The sequence below is a fragment of the Bubalus bubalis genome, chromosome 2, assembly GCF_019923935.1.
Source record: "Bubalus bubalis isolate 160015118507 breed Murrah chromosome 2, NDDB_SH_1, whole genome shotgun sequence".
NCBI lineage: Eukaryota > Metazoa > Chordata > Mammalia > Artiodactyla > Bovidae > Bubalus > Bubalus bubalis.
Genome location: NC_059158.1, coordinates 154376127 through 154397427, shown reverse-complemented (window position 1 = coordinate 154397427; position 21301 = coordinate 154376127). Strand labels below are relative to the sequence as shown.

The 21301-nt window shown below is 36.8% G+C and overlaps 1 protein-coding gene across 1 annotated transcript in view; it reads right to left on the bottom strand.

Moving 5' to 3' along the window:
* The window catches only part of SPAG16 (sperm associated antigen 16), a 1086909-nt gene that overhangs the window by 293379 nt on the left and 772229 nt on the right, over positions 1-21301 (bottom strand). Inside the window, exon 13 of the mRNA XM_045162106.1 lies at positions 15740-15805. Coding sequence (XP_045018041.1) covers positions 15740-15805 — 66 coding nt within the window. The remainder of the gene's footprint in view (positions 1-15739; positions 15806-21301) is intronic.

The window sequence follows — 21301 nt, the reverse complement described above, 5'->3', positions numbered from 1 at the left end:
GTCCAAATCAAAATCTCCCACAGATCAGAAAAGTGAAGGCTTGAGAAATTTCCTCCCGTTTGGGTTCATCTTATTTGGGGCACTTCGTGCATCTTTTACCTAAGTATCTGTTTCTTTGTTACGATTTGGGAAGTTTTCAGCCATCATTTCTTCAAATACAGTTTTGATCTCCTTCCTTCTACCTTCCCCTTCTAAAGCCCCTATTATACCTAGGCTGGCATATTTATATTATCCCATTGCTTTTTTTTTTTTTTTTTTTTTGTCTTTTTGTCTGCTGTTGTGATTGATTTCCATTATTCTCGCTTGCAGATCACTCACTCATTCTTCTGTGTTATTTAGTCTGCTACTCATTGCTTCTAGATTAGTTTTTATCTTGGCAATCAAATTGTCTAATTTTGATTGGTTCCTCTTTATAGTTTTCAGCTCCTTGTTACAGTGATCTGGATTTCTATCAATAATTTTTCTTAATTCTTTTAGCATTTTTATTACTTCCTATTTGAACTCAGTTTCTAGCAGACTGGTGAAGTCTGTTTCATTATTGGTTCTTTCAGTGGATTTCTCTGTTCTTTTAATTGGGAGTAGTTCCTCTGCTTTTTTCGTGTTACTTAACTTTCTCTGTCTCTATAAATGTAGGTGAAATAGTTACCTACTGTGGTCTTGGAGGGGTTCTTATGTGGGAACAACCTGTGTAGACTGTAAGTCCAATATTTTTAGTGTGAGGGCTGTTTTTAGTAAAGATCCTCAGTGTGTTAGTCATTAGCCTTGTGAAATGGGCGTGACTGTCATTGCAGAGTCCAGAGCCTGTACTGGATGTTGGGTGGGGCCTCCTTATTCCCAGGCTGCCACAGCCCTGTTGGGGGCCGAGGTCTGCTTCCCATTTTCTGGTGAAGAAGCCCTGAGTGTGGGTCCAATAAGGCTCTATGCCCTTAAGTGTATGCTCTGGCCCAGAGGAGGTGAGTGCTGGAGCAAGTGAGGCCCGTGTAGTCACAGCAAAACCTATGCATCTCCTATGCAGGCATCTGTGGTTCTGCCCAGAAGCAATGCTACTATATTGTGTCCTTTTCTCCACTGCATTCATCCCAGGCCTAGTGCTGGGCTGGCACTGGGGGCCAGGGCCCACACCCCAGGCCCTCTGGCATCTCTCTGTGCTGCTAGATAGAGTCCTCTGCCAGGGCCCATCCTCCTGAGATTCATTGCCTGGTACATCGTAGCATCCCCCACCTAGTACACATTTCAGGCTGGGGAGTGCAGCTGCGGGACAGTCCTCAGTGCAGGGGTACCTCTGCCCTGACTGCTAGCAAGCCAGCACGTGTGCATTCCTCTTGAGCAGAGTCCAGGCTCCTCCAACCCCTCTACCTGCTGCAGCAGACCTCCCAGAGGGTTTCCCAGAATGAGAGCCTGCCCATATCAACCTTCTCTCCTCTTCACAGATCCCTTCCAAGGGTGCCAGTCCTGTCCCCGATGCCTAATTTTTTCCCCCTTTCTACACAGTTTTATGGGATTTTTTTCCTTGCAGCTTTTTGGTTGTATAAGAGATCTTTTGCCAGCTTCTAGTTGGTTTTCTGTGAAAATCATTCCAAATCTAGTATATTTTTGATGTTTGTTGGGGGAGGTGAGTTCCACATCCTCCTACTCTGCCATCTTGATTCTCTGAGGCTGTTTCTAATTCATATACCTGGTGAGCACTAGTTGGGACTGGAAACTCAGTCTGATTGAAACCAAATTCATTAGATAAATAAGAAGAAATTTAGGAATAAATTCATATGTAAATCAGAAGGAAGGTCTTTATTTGAAGCTTTTAAATTTAATTTTGATGCTCAGTATTATTTGACTTTGGCACAGTGACCTTGGAACTAGCAGAAGTTGAGGTTATAAATATACAATGTTGGGGAAGGGGGATATGGCTTATTAGTGAATGTTGCCAGACAATGAAAAGCCTGAGTAGAGCTTGGAGTTTTGTAACTTTTCTTGTCACTTTCCCTGTTATACTGGAAAATACTTAAGATTTAATTAAAACATGCCAATAAACTTCTCACTCAGTCTTTAGCAATTATAACATGGCACATGTACATAATTAATGTGGTCACTTGAGTAATTTATACACATACTAAACACACACAGACACAGAGCATATATTTTCCTGAAATTATTATATCTCAAGAGTTCTTTGCCTCTGCTCATCAACTTATTTTATTTAAACAACTATCTTTAAGTAAAGCACATATGCCATATTTATCAACATTTGAATGAAGCATGTGGTGATAATTTTACTGCCTTAAAACAACCCACACTAATGGGTTTTATAATTTGCAAAATAAAGGGCATTCGACTGCTTTTAAAAACCAATTTGTCATCTGCTGAACTTTTACTACTTTTTGATCCATTTAATTGAGCTGTTCTAACCCATCTTTCTCCATAGTACAACTTTACCCCTCCACCAGTCTACTTTTATTTGTTATGATAAGCTGAAGAAATGTATACATAATTTTAAGATGATGAATTTTCTTTTTTTAAGGATTCCGATAAAATTCAGTCATTGATTAAATATTTACCATACAAGTGTTCCCTCTTAGAATGACCCAGTTCCAGGTATTGGAGTGTGGTGAGATAGGGAGGACAGGAGAGGCACAAACTGGAAACAAATAAGATATGATCCTGAGCTCTTAAATGAGGTATGCATTTGAAACTTGTTGAAACTAGTTTGTAAACATCCTAAATAAAATAAATTTCCTGTGACTTTACATGAGAACAAAACAGATATAAGTGAATCTCTGATTCTACAGATTTGAAAATAACATCAAACTTTCTTTTCCAATGCTCTTCACACCCCTGGTAGGACCAATATTCTGTTTTGTCAACCTTTGACTTCCTACACTGCCACTCTATTCTTTCCATTTGCCAAATCAAGAAAGAGAACGTTTCATTTAAAGTCTGAAATGAATAGCATGTGAGAGCAGTGCTGGAGCAGTTTTTGCATTGATTTACATAAGGAACTGGAGATCACAGGACCCCCTGAGGAGTAAAAGCTAGTCACAGTTGATACTACACTTGAAATACACCATGGACTGCAATTTTAATGATGCAGACATTTAAGTTTATCAATCTGTTGTTTTTCATCAAAGAACAGCAGTCCTTTTACATTCCCAGAGTAATGAAGGGGGCAGGGTAGGAAATGAAAATCAGAGAAATGCAAGTCTTCTGCTGAAGTGACTAGAGGTCAGAGAGGGGTTTGGAATCTGGACGAAAACTAACCAATGACTAAGGTACAGACTGTGAAATATCCAGTCAAGCCAGTCTCTTCCTTATTAGAACAAGATTTGATTTTTTCTTTTTTTTCTTCACCTAAATCATTTCCACAAATATTTATCCAGCACTTACTAAGAACAAGGTACAACTTCATATTGCTAGTAATTTCAAGATAATCATTTTTTAAGCGCTCAGACAGAGCTTTTTAAAAATACATATGTTTACCACTTCACAGTTAAATAAAACTAATCACCTAGCAAAGATGGCAGCACCATATTAATTAACCATTCTCAATAACAATTGCTTTTCTCTTTGTCCTTTGATTCTTTGGTCACTGTACATGTTACATGTACAATCACACCAATTTTGTTAAACTTGTTTTAATTATTGTTAGCAACCTAATGTTAGTCTATTTGGCAGAGGTCTCTTTTAAAGTGGCCAACAGTAAATGATTAATGTAGTGTTCACTGCAATACCACTGTTGGAATAACCTGCAATTAATTTATTTCCTGTTAATATGTATATAAGCACAATTGCAATAAATTCAGAGCAGTTCCACCACATATTCAAAAATGACAATTTATGAATAGGTTTTTTTTTTTCATTATTTTTACATTTCTAAGGTTCATGTGTATGACAACAGGCTTTATTTGGTTGTTGTCATATTGAAGTCACTGAATAAAATATATTTAAGACTATAGTTTGATTTAAAAAATAGATTAGAAGGTGGAACTATATATATTTAAAATTCATAGCCTTTCTAAGAACTATTATATACTAGGCTGTGCTTCTGTTTGTTCAGAATTTTTAGAAACAATTCAGTTTAGTTCAGTCGCTCAGTCATGTCTGACTCTTTGCAACTCCATGAACTGCAGCACACCAGGCTTCCCTGTCCATCACCAATTCCCAGAACTTGCTTAGACTCATGTCCATCGAGTTGGTGATGCTATCCAGACGTCTCATTCTCTGTTGTCCCCTTCCCCTCCTGTCTTCAATTTTTCCCAGCATCAGGGTCTTTTCTAAGGAGTCAGTTCTTCACATCAGGTGGCCAAAGTATTGGAGTTTCAGTTTCAGCATGTCTTTCCAATGAATATTCAGGACTGATCTCCTTTAGGATTGACTGGTTTGATCTCCTTGCAGTTCAAGGGACTCTCAAGAGTCTTCTCCAACACCAAAGTTCAAAAATACCAATTCTTCGGTGCTCAGCTCTCTTTATGGTCCGACTCTCACATCCATACATGACTACTGGAAAAGCCATAGCTTTGACTAGACAGATCTTTGCTGTTAAAGTAATGTTTCTGCTTTTTAATAGCTGTCTAACTTGGTCATAGCTTTTCTTCCAAGGAGCAAATGTCTTTTAATTTCATGGCTGCAGTCACCATCTGCAGTGAGTTTGCAGCCTAAGAAAAAAAAGTCTCTCACCCTTTCTTTTTCATTAGAGAAAATATATCCTTGAAGAAGTTGTAGGCATAGAATGCTCTTTGGAGAAAGAAAGCTATAATCTCAGAAAGGTACAGTCCATTTTTACTATTTTATGTATGAAAATCAATATAATATGGAAGAAATACATATATTAATGGCTTGGGTATATTTGTAATTTTGTATTTGAGCATGTAAACTGAAAACCAGCTATTTCTAAAAAAATTTCTATCCCCTAACCTAAGAAAAAATTTAAATACCTTTGGTCAACTCTAATAGGAAACTCATCAAAAGGAAACAAAGACTATATTTAATTAAGATTGTATTCCAAATTTTCTTCCACTTAGGTAGAGTAAAAGATCTAGATGCAACTAGTATTTAACTTAGTAACAAAATTTTTGTTTTACTTCACTATCACCAAAGTATCAGGTCAAGGAATGTTAGCAAACTCTTAATAAAAAGTGAATATGAAAACTTGAATACTTCAGGAAAATACAACTAGCTTGGGTTTCTGAATGCAATCTGGATTTAGGAACTACAATTCCTTTAGTTAGGAGACTGTTGAGTGTTCTGGTACACCAGTTTTAATGGGGAGGGGTGAAAGACAACATGCTGCTGATTGACATTTCAGGCCCCAGGACCATGGTAAAACCTGCCACAGAAAATCTCAGCCCCTCTTCAGGGAGATGTAAAATTTTTCCTGCAAGGCCACCCTGGATATACAATCTGAATCTTCTGAAGAGGAAGGCCAGATTCTCCTGCTATGCTTGTGGTTGTGCATGTTGACTAGCAGTTTTTAAAGTATCAATTCACACGGTCACATTCATCAACAAATACACAATTAAGTGAAGAAAATTATATTAAAGGGGCTAATTTTTATTGTAATTGTGGTTATGAGTAAATTTGTGTGGCAATTCATTGTGCTCTAATTATGTGACTCAGGGATAACATATGATACATTAGACATTATCCATATATGTAAAACAATCTCTTGTAAAACTCATGCTATTTATCATGCATGTAGTTTTTCAAACTTTTAAAATCTCATGCAAGTTTAGACTGTCTAACTTAATCATTACTAGAGAAAAATCTATTTTATATTGATAATTTGATTTTATTTAAAATATTTTTGTACTCTGGAAACCACTCAAATAAGATTTCATTGTACTGAAAGACTAATTTCCTAAATAGCCAAATACTTTGAGCAATGACACTGTTTCTTATAGAAGTAGTAAATATATTTTGAACAATATTGGCAGCTGTGTGCTCAAAACAAACATGGACAATCTGAAAAAGTGTAATAAATTTTACAATACTATTTTAAGATCAATAGTAAAAAATAAATTTAATCATATCACAGCAAACATTGTGCTAAGAATGTCCTCTAAAATACCCCTTGAGTTCTGACTTGTGTTGGCTTTCTAATGTTTCCTAATCAATGAATGTTTATTGATTACTTTCTGTACCAAGAACTATGCCAAGATCTATGGAGTAAAAATGTTAAGGTATTATTCAGCCAAAAGCATCTATTGTACTTCTCATAGTCAGGGCATTTTTATATGAATAAGCATTTTGAAAGCCATAGATAATGTTATGAGGTTATCCTAAAATAACCTCAACCATTTTACATTAAGCCAAAAGAGCAACCTAAGTTGACAATTATCTGTCAGACGTAAGCTATTTCATCTGCTTTATCTAATCCTTGTCCACTTCATCTGCCCTGTTCCTCTATCAGGCCACACTTCCACTACCTCAGGAACTTGTCCTTTACCGTTGCCTCTGCTTGAGTTCTCTTTCTTAAAATCATTGCACAATTTTCTTAAATGTCACTCTCTAGGAGAGTCCCTTTCTGACCATTTTGTTGTAAGCTCCAACTGTTACCTCATTACTCTTTTTCCACCCTAATTGATTTTGGATAAATAAGACTTACTATTCTTGAGACTATTCATGTGTTTACTAGTTTAATATCTCTGGTTCTTACCAGAAGATAAAGTCCTAAGGGCAGAACTTCCTTTGTGGCTCAGCTAAGGACAGAGCTTCCCTTGTAGCTCAGCTGTTAAAGAATCTGCCGGCAATGGGGGAGACCTGGGTTTGATTCCTGGGTTGGAAAGATTCCAACCACTAGAGAAGGGAAAGGCTACCCACTCCAGTATTCTGGCCTGGAGAATTCCATGGACTGTATAGTCCATGGGGTCACAAAGAGCTGGACAAGATGGAGCAACTGAACTGAATGATATTTCTAAATATTTTAAGCCACCAAAAGGATACACACACACACATATATACATAGACATATATACATACATATATATATACACAAATTATTAGTTAGTTTCACAGTCAAAGAGGAAGTGTCAAGGAATATGACATAATCACATTGCTTCTAATTTTCATGGAACTACCAAGAAAATTACAAATGCTTAAATCACCTCTATCCAACTAAAGAAGTTATTAAAGGTTAAACTTTGGGGGCAGGGTAAAATCTTAAATGTATTGTATCTTCTTTGTCATATGAAGTATTAAGTTTCTGAGAACTAAGTAGAAATAAAGAACGTCTATCAATTTATTACATTTAAATATATTCTCTAATTTTTGAATGTCTGCTTACAAGAACTCTTTTTTTCCTTCACTTTTACATTTTTCATCAAAAGTTATTTTTTCTTCACAAAAGTTAGCACAATAAGGTTATTTTCAAAAAGGTTTAGTTTAAGAAGATCATTTAGTATAGATTAGTTTAAAAGAACTGAAATTAATTTTTAATAAATGTAGGAATTATTGAAATAACTCAAATATTATATAAAATGAAAATGCCAAGTTCCATGGCCTTTAATTTTCTATTCTGTTGTTGTCTCCATTTCCCCAGATAGACAGAACCTATTTTAGTGTTTTTCATCACACATCTAAAAGTTTTGACTTATGAATCATCTAGGTGTAGCAATGAATAAGAACTGACATCAAATATCAATATTATTGGCCCAGCTAAATGGTAGTTGACATCAACTTGTATTGCTGAAGAAGTAAACAAAAAAATTTTTTAGTAAGTACTGCCTGACATCATTTGTCCTTCAGAAGATCAATGACTGCATGACCTAAATGTTATTTGTATTTTTTATATAAAATGGCCAAAGATTGATACTAACCACTTTGTTTGAGAATGAATATAAATGAACAAAATTCAGAAAACAGAAATTAATCTTCCTTTGCCAAAATGGAATGAGGATAACTTTATAGGTAGGCAATTGCAGGTATTTACTTTTCCACAATTTTTAAAAATAGATAATTAAGGCACTTATATTCACATACTAGTAACTTGGGAAAGCAATTAATCTATTACTTATCAAATTTAAAGCTCTTAATAACCTAATTATTAAATATTATGCTGTGATATGAAACAGACAAAATATTCCTATGTAGGTTTATATACATTTTTTTCATGGAATTTGCTCAGGTTTAATACAATTCAATAATTTCCTATTCAGAATAGCTTTAGAATTTATTTCATTTCTGTTAAAATGTTAAGTGTATACTGCAGCTGTACGTTTATACCATCTATTTTAAATGAAATTAAGTGAAAGGATATAAGAAAGTCATATATATGCATGTGGTCATTTTTTCATTTACATCTACATATTTGCAAACAAGTGGCTAGAAAGAAACATCATCGTTTAGCCACTAAGTCCTGTCCAAACCTTTTGCGATCCCATGGATGGCAGTCTGCCATGGTCCTCTGTCCAAGGGATTTCCCAGACAAGAATACTAGAGTGGGTTGCCATTTCCTTCTCCAGGGGATCTTCCCAACTCAGGGATTGAACCCATGTCTTCTACATTGGCAGGCAGATTCTTTACCATTGAGCCACCAGGAAAGCCCAGAAAGAAACATTAGCTTCACCAACAATAGTAGTTGTAATAAAACTCAACATTCAAAAAATTAAGATACTGGCATCTGGTCCCATCACTTCATGGCAAATAAAGGGGAAAAAGTGGAAACAATGACAAATTTTATCTTCCTGTGCTCCAAAATCACTGGAGACAGTGACTTCAGCCATGAAGTTAAAGAATGCTTACTCCTTGGAAGAAAAGTTATGACCAACTTAGACAGCATATTAAAAAGCATAGACATTACTTTGCTGACAAAGATCTATGTGGTCAAAGATATGATTTTTCATGTACAGATGTGAGAGTTGGACTATAAAGAAATCTAAGCACCAAAGAATTGATGATTTTGAACTGTGGTGATGGAGAAGACTCTTGAGAGTCCCCTTGGACTGCAAGGAAATCAAACCAGTCAATCCTAAAGGTTGAACAGAATATTCATTGGAAGGACTGATGCTGAAGCTGAAACTCCAATACTTTGCCCACCTGATGTGAAGAACTGACTTCTTAGAAAAGATCTTGATGCTGGGAAAGATTGAAGGCAGGAGGAGAAGGGGACAACAGAAGAAGCAATGATTGGATGGCATCATCAATTCAATGGAGTTTGAGCAAGCTCTGGAGGTTGGTGATGGATAGGGAAGCCTTGTATGCTGTAGTCCATGCAGTGACAAAGAGTCAGACACAACTGAGTGACTGAACTAAACTGAACTGAATTGTGGTGCTAGAGAAGACTCTTGAGAGTCCCTTGGACAGCAAGGAGATCAAACCAGTCAATCTTAAAGGAAATCAATTGTGAATATTCATTAGAAGGACTGATGCTAAAGTTGAAGCTTCAATACTCCAGCCATCGGATGCAAAGAGTCAACCCTTGGAAAAAAATGAAGGCAAAAGGAGAAGGGGGTAACAGAGGATGAGGTGGTTGGATTGCATCACAGACTCAATGGACATGAGTTTGAGCAAACTCTGGGAGACAGTGAAGAGCAGGGAAGTCTGACATGATTCAGTCCATGGGGTCACAAAGAGTCAGATACAACTTAGTGACTAAACAACAATAATAGTAACAGCTGGAGTGTTAAGAATAGAAGTGATAATAGTATTTTCTACTTGCCAGGTATTATATTAAACACATTATTATGTATTGTGTAATACTGTTCTTTTTATCATTCATTTTTACAATGAACTAAATGATTATCAAGATTATACATCTTGTGAGTGGAAAAGCCAGGATCCAAACTGTACTAGGGGACAAGTATAACTGAAATTGGGTAATTTTCCAGTGTTCTAAAATTATGGAACAGTGTGATGCTATAGAAGTTTTCTAAGGAACAGCTAATCTATTATGAGAATTAAGTGAGCTTGTCTTGCAGTTTAATATCCACAGAACTTTGAAAACCAACATAGTTGAAAAAGTAAGATGCAATGATACATACTATAATGAAATCCTTGTGCTTTCATTGGTCTAAAACTCTGCATTTATTCATCACATTTTTTGAATATTATGTATGCAAAATAGGCATACTAGATGCTGGAGATAGTGAGCCAAACAAGATTTAAATGTCCTATTTCACATTTCTTTTTAATGCTGTTCAGTGTACAGATTTTTTTTTTAAGTAAACAGAGAAAAACCCCAAGACATTGTGAACCATGACTGAAAAGGAGGTCAAACTGAACTAAATTAAGTTCTTTGCAGTAGAATGGCTAGAATGATAACTGAGGTACCCAAGCTGGGGTACAATAAGTGAAGGCAGAAAGGTGATAAGATGTGAGTAAGATTTTAGCTAATAAGAGCTCTCAATGAAGTGGAAGCACCATACTGGCTTTACTTAAGAGCTGGAAGACAGACTGGTATCTTTAGAAAAGCAATGCTTAGAACTGAAGATTTGAAAATGATGCAATTACAATTAAGGACAAAGTGTTCAGCGTTTGACTTCAAGAGTAAGTAGCTGAGGAGGAAAAAGGTGTTTGAGGAAAACTGGTCAAGGAAGTAAGTATCAAAGTACTTCATGAGCCATATATGTAAAGAGAGACAATAACTCAGGAATTATAGTCTTCAGAGAAGTAAGGTGACTGGGAGGTTCTCAGCAGTGAATCACAGCAACGAATCTGTCTTAGGATTTCAGTGGGATTACAGCATATTTTGATTTTAAAATATCTAATGCGTTAGTATAATGTATTGGTTGTTTTTCTTTCTGGCTTACTTCACTGTCTATAATTGGCTCTAGTTTCATCCACCTCATTAGAACTGATTCAAATGTATTCTTTTCAATGGTTGAGTAATACTCCATTGTGTATATGTACCACAGCTTTCTTATCCATTCATCTGCTGATGGACATCTAGGTTGTTTCCATGTCCTGGCTATTATAAACAGTGCTGCGATGAACATTGGGGTACACGTGTCTCTTTCAATTCTAATGCATATATATGGAATTTAGAAAGATGGTAAGGATAACCCTGTATGCGAGACAGCAAAAGAAACACAGATGTATAGAACAGTCTTTTGGACTCTGTGGGGGGTGGGGGATGATTTGGAAGAATGGCATTGAAGGTCCGTCTAGGCAAGGCTATGGTTTTTCCTGTGGTCATGTATGGATGTGAGAGTTGGACTGTGAAGAAGGCTGAGCACCGAAGAATTGATGCTTTTGAACTGTGGTGTTGGAGAAGACTCTTGAGAGTCCCTTGGACTGCAAGGAGATCCAACCAGTCCATTCTGAAGGAGATCAGCCCTGGGATGTCTTTGGAAGGAATGATGCTAAAGCTGAAACTCCAGTACTTTGGCCACCTCATGCCAATAGTTGACTCATTGGAAAAGACTCTGATGCTGGGAGGGATTGGGGGCAGGAGGAGAAAGGGATGACAGAGGATGAGATGGCTGGATGGCATCACTGACTCGATGGACATGAGTCTGAGTGAACTCCGGGAGTTGGTGATGGACAGGGAGATCTGGCGTGCTGTGATTCATGGGGTCGCAGAGAGTTGGACACGACTGAGCAACTGAACTGAACTGAATTGAATATCATATAAGAAACGAATCGCCAGTCCAGGTTCGATGCAGGATACAGGAAGGTTGGGGCTGGTGCACTGGGATGACCCAGAGGGATGGTGTGGGGAGGGAGGTGGGAGGGGAGTTCAGGATTGGGAACACATGTACACCCGTGGTGGATTCATGTTGATGTATGGCAAAACCAATACAATATTGTAAAGAAATTAGCATCCAATTAAAATAAATAAATTTAAATAAAAAAAATAAAATATCTAATGTGGTTCATGACTTAATTCTGAAAGTCCAATTATTCCTCAGTGAGCTTTCAGCTAAAGCTGGCAGCCCACATTTTCTGGAGCAACTCCTTATCATCCAACCTGAATCCACAGCCTCTGATACGTACGGAAGAAGTACAGGAAGATACCTAGGCACAGAGAATGCAGAGAGGACTTCATCTTTTTTCAATACTACCATATTTTATGAGTACTGGCTTTTTGATATTTTCCTTCTGATACAGTCATTTTGATTCTATGGCCATTTTGACATGCAAAATGTAAATGACTGTTATTGATAGATGCCCACATCAGCATTTTTTCTCTTATTACTTACTTAGACACTTATCTTCAAAGATCTGTGTTTGTCCCTTAATTTGATCCTATTACCTCTCCTAGCTCTCACATACCCTTCTACAGCATCTTCTAATGATCCATATATATGATCAACCAATTCCCCTGCAATGCCACTTTCTGTTCTAAACACTTCCTTCACCTTCTCGGCTTAAATTGTGACCTGAATCATTACTCACAACCATCACTTTTCTTCAAGTTCTCTAAAGCAAGAAATTATTTCTCTTGTCCTCTACATGACTCAAGGCCAACAGATGGGGTAGGAATCTACATTGCTGCAAAGTCCTATTAAATCCCTTTCTGTCTTACTTATTTAAAACTCCAAACTGCTGCAGAGTGAAACTGACAGACTTCACCTTCCATCACTCTTATTCACAGCAGGTAGTTTCCATGGAATTGTAGACGAAAAACAAGTCAGAACTTGAATAGCCATCTATTAAGGCTATATGTCATTCATTTCAAAATAAAAATATCCACATTTTATATAATTAAAGTATATACTACTAAATTAAAATAATCAATATAACAATATTTGAATAAAGCAATAGGTTAATTAAAATAAGTGAGAATAGAACTTAAGGTTGTGTGAAACTTCTTCTTTTATGAGCTGATTAGAATTCTAGAACTATTAGAATTACCTTTGACTCTACAGAGCCTTTCAGCTTTGTTCCAACAATCAATGTGTTGAGACTAAATTCCTAGCTTGAATGTGCAAGACGGAGGTAAACAGTCTCACGGAAGGATGTACTGGTATTCTAATAGAGTTGATTTACAGTGTTCATCTGACTTTTCCAGGCAGGCATAGCACAGTCATCCTGGCTATGTATCTCTCAGAACAGTTGGAAATACCCACAGAAATATAAGGACACTCACCTGACCATAACATCACTCTAGAAGAGGATCAAGAAAAGTTCTTAGAAGGCCTGATGGAATCTCCACCCTAGCCAGACTATAGGTCAATTTTCTAAAAATTTAAAGGCAGGGGACACTCCGATAGGGATCCCCTATTCATTTTCTTGCTATATATTTCTACAATTAAAAAATTACTTATATTGAGTTGTCTGTGTCTATTATCATGGTAATTACAATCAATTTTAAAAAATTGGTTTTGCTTTACAAAACTGACTTAGTAAAAAGCTTTCATAGGTCCTTAAAATGTTTCATTAGCAGATTACTTTAAAAAGAGGTTTTAGATAAAAATCTATCTCCAATAGAAAAATCAGTCAGAGATGAAGACTCTGGGGCCCTAGTCCTATAACACAGAAATAAATCTTAATTTATACACTTTTATATAGAACCATGCATCCATACTGATATTGTATATTTGTTTCTATGATTCTTGGTGGCTAGCTGGATCTCAATGAGTTTTACATTTTTGATTTCTGCTTACAAATCTAAAATTAAAGAATTTTCCAAAAATTGTGTTTATGTAAATAGCTAAGTGCATTTTAACTGGTAATGTAACTTGAATGCATATCCCTAAGGCATCAAACAATTATCAGACAGACCTGATACTACACAATTCTCTGCCTGCTATATATGTACCATATAATGCATTTATGATCACAACTTTGAGAGTTTGAATGTGAACTGTGTCACAATGCCATTTCCTTCAGAAATCCTGAAAGTCGTTGCACTCTTTTGGTTACTGCTGCCTTCATCCTCCTGACACTCCCTAACAGGTATGTGAAATATGACAGTTTTCAAAACAGTTGACATAAATGACTGAAAATTTCACTTAAGAGTGTCATTCATCAAAATAAAACAGCATTTCCTTAACAGTGGTTAAATACTTATAGCAAGGAAGAGATAAATTAATGGAAGAATTCAATGAGGCTTTGGGAACGGTGATTTGGAACAGTGTTGTAATAGTCCCTTTGGTATGAACAAAGTGTGTAAACAATAACACTTTGATATTGGACAGTCACTTTGGTCAGTCACTTTGATATTGGGCACCTGGACCTCATATTCATTATCTTGCTTTTGAAATACACATAATTAATGTATGTGTCCCTTGATTGCTGAGTGAATAAATCTAATTTAGGTATTTCCATATTTATTAATTGTACTATTTAGGATTGTTAAATGGTGTGAACTTTCCAGCTATAAGACTACTTGCCAAAATAAATGCTTGACTTACAAAATATTACTTTACTACATTTTAGCTTCCATTTAATTTTCCTAGGGTATGTGAAGCTTTAAGCCACTTAATAGATTTTTTAGCATAAATATCCTATCATGTGTGTCTACAGTTCTTAAATGGCTATATACTCTGCTAGAAATAAAATTTCACTTGGTATTTAGAACTAATTTATAATATATTGACTCAAGAGAGTCAATTAAATGGAAATTCTTTACTAAAACAAATTTGTTAAAATTTAATTTTAGTTGAGCCAATCATGAATATTCCAGGGCTGGTGACCCCAGCACAATTTCACTTGAAGTATACAACATTCCGTTAGCAGAAATTATTTTTAGTGAATTATTTTTAGTGAACACTCTTCTCTCTCTAAAAGAATAATACCAGCATGATAGTAATGGAATTTTGACTATGCTATCATTTTGAGGTTGGGTGTAGGTAATCTATCAGATTTCATTTTTAGCTAATTGGAAAAGAAAGAGGAATATGGAACTAAGATTTACACTCTACTGGGAACTGAGAGTCAAATTAAAATGTTAGATATAATTAAATCATATAGTTTGAAGGGGCTTGAGAAGTCATCTATCTAGTCAAAGTGCTTTCATTTGAGAAGGTACAAACTTAAAATCATCCTTCCATGATTACCATCTGAACTCTTTTAGTGAAAGTGAAAGTGTTGTGTTTGACTCTTTCTGAGCCCATGGACTGTAACCTGGCAGGCTCCTCTTGTCCATGGAGTTCTCCAGGCAAAAATACTGGAGTGCATAGCCATTCCCTTCTCCAAGGGATCTTCCTGACTCAGGGATTGAACCTGGGTCTCCTGTATTGCAGGTGGATTCTGTACTGAGCCACCAAGGAAGCCCTTTTAGAGACAATCCCAATCAGCACAGAAACTCAAAGCCATGTTTAACAATCTTCATCACTGGCAAAATCATCCCGATCTCTACATAACTCAAACTGTAGATAAATATTTTTGCTATGTCATCAGTTTATATAAAGAAAGACATATTTGAAACTTTTTCATAAGAAACTGAAAAACTGTTAAATCAAGGTTGCTCTATTCTACCCTGAGGAAAGGCCCCATTTCTTTAACATTTTCTATTCTTGACTATCCTGTCAATCATTTTCTTTAGTTTATGTTCTTACACTAAAATTTACAAGCTTATATTCTACTTACTTTCTTGAAGGCCATGCTAGACAGAAAGCCTTGAAACATGTGTTTAAGTAGAATTAAGTACAATAGAAGATTCCCCTCTACTTACCACTGTAAAGTGTGTTTTAAACTTCTTTAATTCTATATTATGTGTACATTGTTTTCATTGCTGTAATCAATTTACAAATTTGTTCTCTCCTCTCACCCTGTTAACCTGCCATTTTTCTCTGGCACTTTTTTTCATTAAAATGAATTTGAATAATAAAGCTGTAAAATAACTTAGTGGAAGAACTCAACTCACCCTCGGAGTGAAGGTGGCATCATTGATGGAATGCATGTGACCGTAGAGAGACTGCTCACATTTCCCCTAAGAAGACAAAGCGGAAACACAAGTCAAATAAATTCCTTTCAATATATGTGAAAAGAAATGGAAAGACAACAAATGATCTTATTTGTTTTAAAGTAATGTTTAAGTCAATTAATAAAATCAATACATACTCACGGTAGAAAATGCTAAATTTTGCTGTCAGCTACCGTGTAGAATCAGACATGGCTGCACTGGTGAGTGTATCACCAGCATTGGTATTTTACAGTGAAATTCCAGTATTCTCACAGTTCTATCATTGAACTGGTAGTGAATTCTCACTAAATGACTCCATTTGCAATTAGCATACCTTTCAAGTCATGGTGCCAAGTAGTGAATTCTTATAGAAAGCCCTCGTTTTCAGGATGTTTTTATCACTGCTCAGGGTATGGGGTTCTTTTTCCTTTTTAATCACAAGATCGCACTTTAATTCATAAATTCTGAGTTTGGTATTAAGATCATTACAAGTATAAAAAATGTTACAAACATGTCCAGTAGTATTTTTAACACAAAACAAGCATTTATTTTGAGAAAAGCATGCTTTGCATCTACTTCTTTATCTTTTCCAAACAATAGATAAAACTAATTGAAACTAACTACAAAATTTCCAAAAATGAGCCCATAGCACACTATACCCTAATGGCAGAAAGTGAAGAGGAACTAAAGAGTCTCCTGATGAGGGTGAAAGAGAAGATTTAAAAAAGCTGGCTTTAAATTCAGCATTCAAAAAACTAAGATTATGACATCCAGTCCTATTGCTTTATGGCAAACAGAAAGGGAAAAAGTGGAAGTGACAGATTTTATCTTCCTGGGCTCCAAAATAACTGTGGATGATGACTGCAGCCATGAAAGTAAAAAGTGCTTGCTCTTTGGAAGGAAAGCTAGGACAAATCTAGACATATTAAAAAAGCAAATTCATCACTTTGCCAGCAAAGGCCCATATAGTAAAAGCTATAGTTTTTCCAGTAGTCATGTATGGATGTGAGAGTTAGACCGTAAAGAAGGCTGAGTGCCAAAGAATTGATGCTTTCTAACTGTGGTGCTGAAGAAGACTCTTGACAGTCCCTTGGATGGCAAGGAGATCAAACCAGTCAATCCTAAAGGAAATCAGCCTTGAATATTCATTGGTAGGACTAATGCTGACGCTCCAATACTTTGTCCACCTGATATGAAGAGACAACTTATTCAAAAAGACTTTGATTCTGGGAAAGATGGAAGGCAAAAGGAGAAGAGGGTGGCAGAGGATGAAATGGTTGGATAGCATCACTGACTCAATGGACCTGAGTTTGAACAAACCCTGGGAGATAGGGAAGGACAAGGAACGCTGGCATGCTGCAGTTCATGGGGTCACAAAGAGTCAGACATGACTTAGCAACTGGACAACAAAACATTGTAAAAGGATTTAAATGTAGGACTTTTCATTGTGTCCTATCCTAGGGAAATAACTCAAGTCTTATAGAAGAACCAGAGAACAGAGAAAGTTAAATCTGAAATGTTGTTTGCAGATTATTGTTATGGGATGAAATTCAGATTTCATTTTATAATGCATCATTCATTTAACAAATATCTTTGAGCAATTAATGTATTCTCAGCACAATTCTTAGAATATGTTAATGAATAAAACAAAGAAACTTGTCTTCATTGACCTTAAAATCTAGGGGAAGAGTGAAGGAACAGACATTTTAAAAAGGTATGAATGTGTTGCTTAGTCACTCAGTCACGTCTGACTCCTTGCAACCCCATGGACTGTAGCCTGTCAGGCTCCTCTGTCCATCAGGATTCTCCAGGCAAGAATACTGGAGTTGGTTCCCATGCCCTCCTCCAGGGAATCTTCCCAACCCAGGGATTGAACCCAGGTCTCCCTGCAATTAGCATTGCAGCCTGATTCTTTATCATCTGAGCCACCAGGGAAGCTAAGTATGTTAGAAGAGAATAAATACTGTAGAAAGAAGAAAAGTCAGGTAGGGTAATGGGTGTCATGAATTCTGGGATTGAAGATCTAAGGGCAAATCCAATTATCAAGTAGAGTGATAGAGTTTGATCACATTCAGAAAGCAGGGTTTGAGCAAAGACTGAGGCAGTAATGGGAGTTGCCCAAGAAGACATCTGGAGGAAGTGCATTCCAAGGAGAAAAAGTTAGAACAAATGCCTCAATGTGGGAGTCTGCCTAGTATGTTTCTGAAACAGAAAAGAGGCCATTGTGGCTGGACAGAAGTCAGTCAGAAGGAGAGTAAGTGTACTCAAAAGGCTTCATCTATTTTTCATTCACTACATTTTGTTGACTTAATCCTAAACTATTTAAGGAGGAGAGATTTCAGAAAAGACTATAGAAGGAGATATTAAAAGATACAGGGTCATCATTATGCCTCCTCACTGCCACAGAACATTCACAGACTAGTTTGGAACTAAGAGGAAAGGCTTTGTAATTAAACTTATTTAATCCTCATTATTGTCACCGAATTCAACACATTAAATTTCAAGTATCTATTTATAGAACTAATGCATGCTATTAATCCCTTTTTATAGAATGCAAAATTTCCCCACATGAATTTAAAATTCATAAAAATATATTGAAACACTTTGGCACCCTCTCAGGATTCCCCCTATTCAGGCTCTTCTGGTTTAGTATCTTGATGCTGTTAATAACATTAAGCCAATTATGCTGAGGACTTCAAATCATCCAAATTCCCAAAGTAGGAATAAATTACTTACAAAGTCAAAAAGGCAAATATAAGATGTTGTAGTTAGCTTTCATATATTATCTTAGGAGCTTATGGTTAATTTTTTTGAGAACTCAGTAGGAAATAGCAAACTGCTTTAGTATTCTTGCCTGGGAAATCCCATGGACAGGGGAGTCTGGTGGTCTACAGTCCATGGGGTAGCAAAGAATCATACACAACTGATCAACTGAGTATACAATACCATATATAGTTAAATAACATTATAATTATATAATGAGTGCTAATATGGTCTAAGTATTTATTAGTAAATTTGTCTTAAAATAATTTCTGTGTTAATAAAAATTTTACATTTGGTCCTCTTCTAAATTGAGAACCTCTAAACTATTTGATTAATTGGTATGGAAAATGGAGTTTCCTGATTCAAACCCTGAATGCCAAGATTTAATTCAAAGTTGAATCTCCAAGGCCCTCTTGAAAAGCCCTGGAAATATGGGGATATAATGGAAATGCTGACGGACCACATTTGTGCTGCTATAACAAAACCTGACTCGAAGATAAATGTTTCATGAATTAAGAAAAGTTAAAAAAGCTTTTCTATCCAGCTTTGTTCCCAAGATAAAAGTGAATCTCCTCCTTTTTCTTTGTCGTATAGGGAATATGAGGGTTACTAATATTCTGGTCTGCAAACAGCCTTAATCAAAAGCAATACCCAAATCAGGACATTAAAATTTGGAATATCTTCTTTGATGAATTCTTGTCAGAATTGTTTTTTTTTTTTTCCCCCAAAGAAGTGAAAAAAATGAAAAAGAGGGTAGTGTTTTCCCCAAAAAAGGAAAAAAAAAAAGCCACATGAGATAACATGTCATTGCTCCAGCATTTGATTCTCTCAGAGAAGCTGTGTGCAATAATGGTTTCTCTGACTTGCCCTGGGGACAGAAACATCTCCGACTTAATTCTTGGCTCTGCTGTGCGACCAAACAGTGGTGCGACATTAAATAGGTTGCTTCAATTCACTGTGCTTTAGTTGCCTCATGCAATTCTCAAAACAAATCTATAGATTAAATGCCATTACCCATGTCTAATGAGATGATAAAAACATTTTATCATCATTTAAGTCTGTTTTAAGAATTACATGAGATAATGCATGTGGAATGTTGGTACAGTGCCTACAGTGCAAAGAAAGAACACAAATATTAGCTCGTAGTACATGTGACATAGGCCATTGAAATGCTGATGATGTTCAATACCTCTGCCCTTAGCTATCTGTCTCCTTAAAGATCCTCAGAAGGAGTCTTATCAGCATGAGTGCTGGTTTTTTCCATTTATCCTTCAGATGCATTCCCCATGTGGCACTGCCCTGCTCTGTGCCCTGATCTCTACTAACTACAACATCATGGGCTTTCAGGCCCTCCATCCTCTGTTCAGAGTGAGCCAGAGGACAGTGCCAGCAGGAGACAGAAGAGCCAAACAATATGGAAGATGGATAAATGACCACTTCAGCTCCCTTCCTGTTCAGCTGTGATTTTCTTATTGGCTCTGTCCTCCGCCTAATTCCACTGCTTGTGTTGTGCAGGTTGTCTATAATGGTGGGAGCTCACACTGTGTCCGCTGTGCTCTCCTTCCCTGGCCCCTTCAGCTGTAGGGGTAGTAATGGCTCTCTATTATTGTCAGCCTTGGGTGCTATGCTTGGCCCCTTAACCTTGTTCCCATTTCTGTAAACATTCAACGGGAGTACATTCCGTGTTTCATCTGTTTTCTGCTGGGATCTGTCTGATCCAGCATGTTAGACATGATATGCAAAAGCAGACTTTTTGATTTTTACTTCCAAGCTGCTTCTCTTGACCCTTGCCAAATCTTACCTTTTAAGTAAACAGCATCACTAGTTGCTCAAAACACCAAACAAACAAAAAAGCCTAAGCAATCAAAAACCTGGGAATTGATAACCAACAAGGACATACTGTAAAGCACAGGGAACACTGCTTGACACTCTGTAATGACCTACATGGGAAAAGAATTTGAAAGGTATGTGTATAGCTGAATCACCTTGCTGTACACCCGAAACTGACACAACGTTGTTAATCAACTATGCTCCAATATAAAACCACAGTTAAAAGAAAAACTGAGACTTGGAAGACCTCCCTTTTGTTCTCCACCTCCACCCTACCCCTTTATCCAGTGTATCAGCTCTGTCTTCAACATACAGCCTTACTCTGCTCACCTCTGCCCTTCTCCATTGTTACCACTCTGCTGCAGGATAACATCCCAAGATGATGAGGACAGCAGGAGCATCCTTGATCATCGCCTTGCTCCTACCCTCACCACACTCCTCATCCATTTCTCTCTCAGGCACTGGAGTGATCAATAAAACCTGAGTCAGATCATGCCATGCTACTGCTTACAATCACCCAAACGGTTACCGTCACACTAAGAACAAATTTTCAACTCTTCACTTAGGTCCAAAGGCTTTGTATTGTTTGGCTTCTGTCTGCCTATCTGACCACATCTTTCACCATTCTTCCTTCTCATGCCTTGTGTTCCATAATTCTTTTCCTGTTTCTGTATGGTCAGGGCTTTCTGAGCAGAGTACTTCACTTGTTCAAAATGTGTCTGAATAGCAACCCTGAAGATGGAGACTTCTGGAGAGGTTGAGGGGCATCTTCCCATGAGGCATTTGTTCACATTACAGGTTTCTCCTCTTCTGTCTATAGAGGATTTGCTTATATTCAAGAGTGAAGGTTTTACTTTCTTTCACTCGGCAAAACTGTCTTTTATCCTGTCTTTCCACTGCAGAATACTGAAGAATTGATGATTTCAAGTT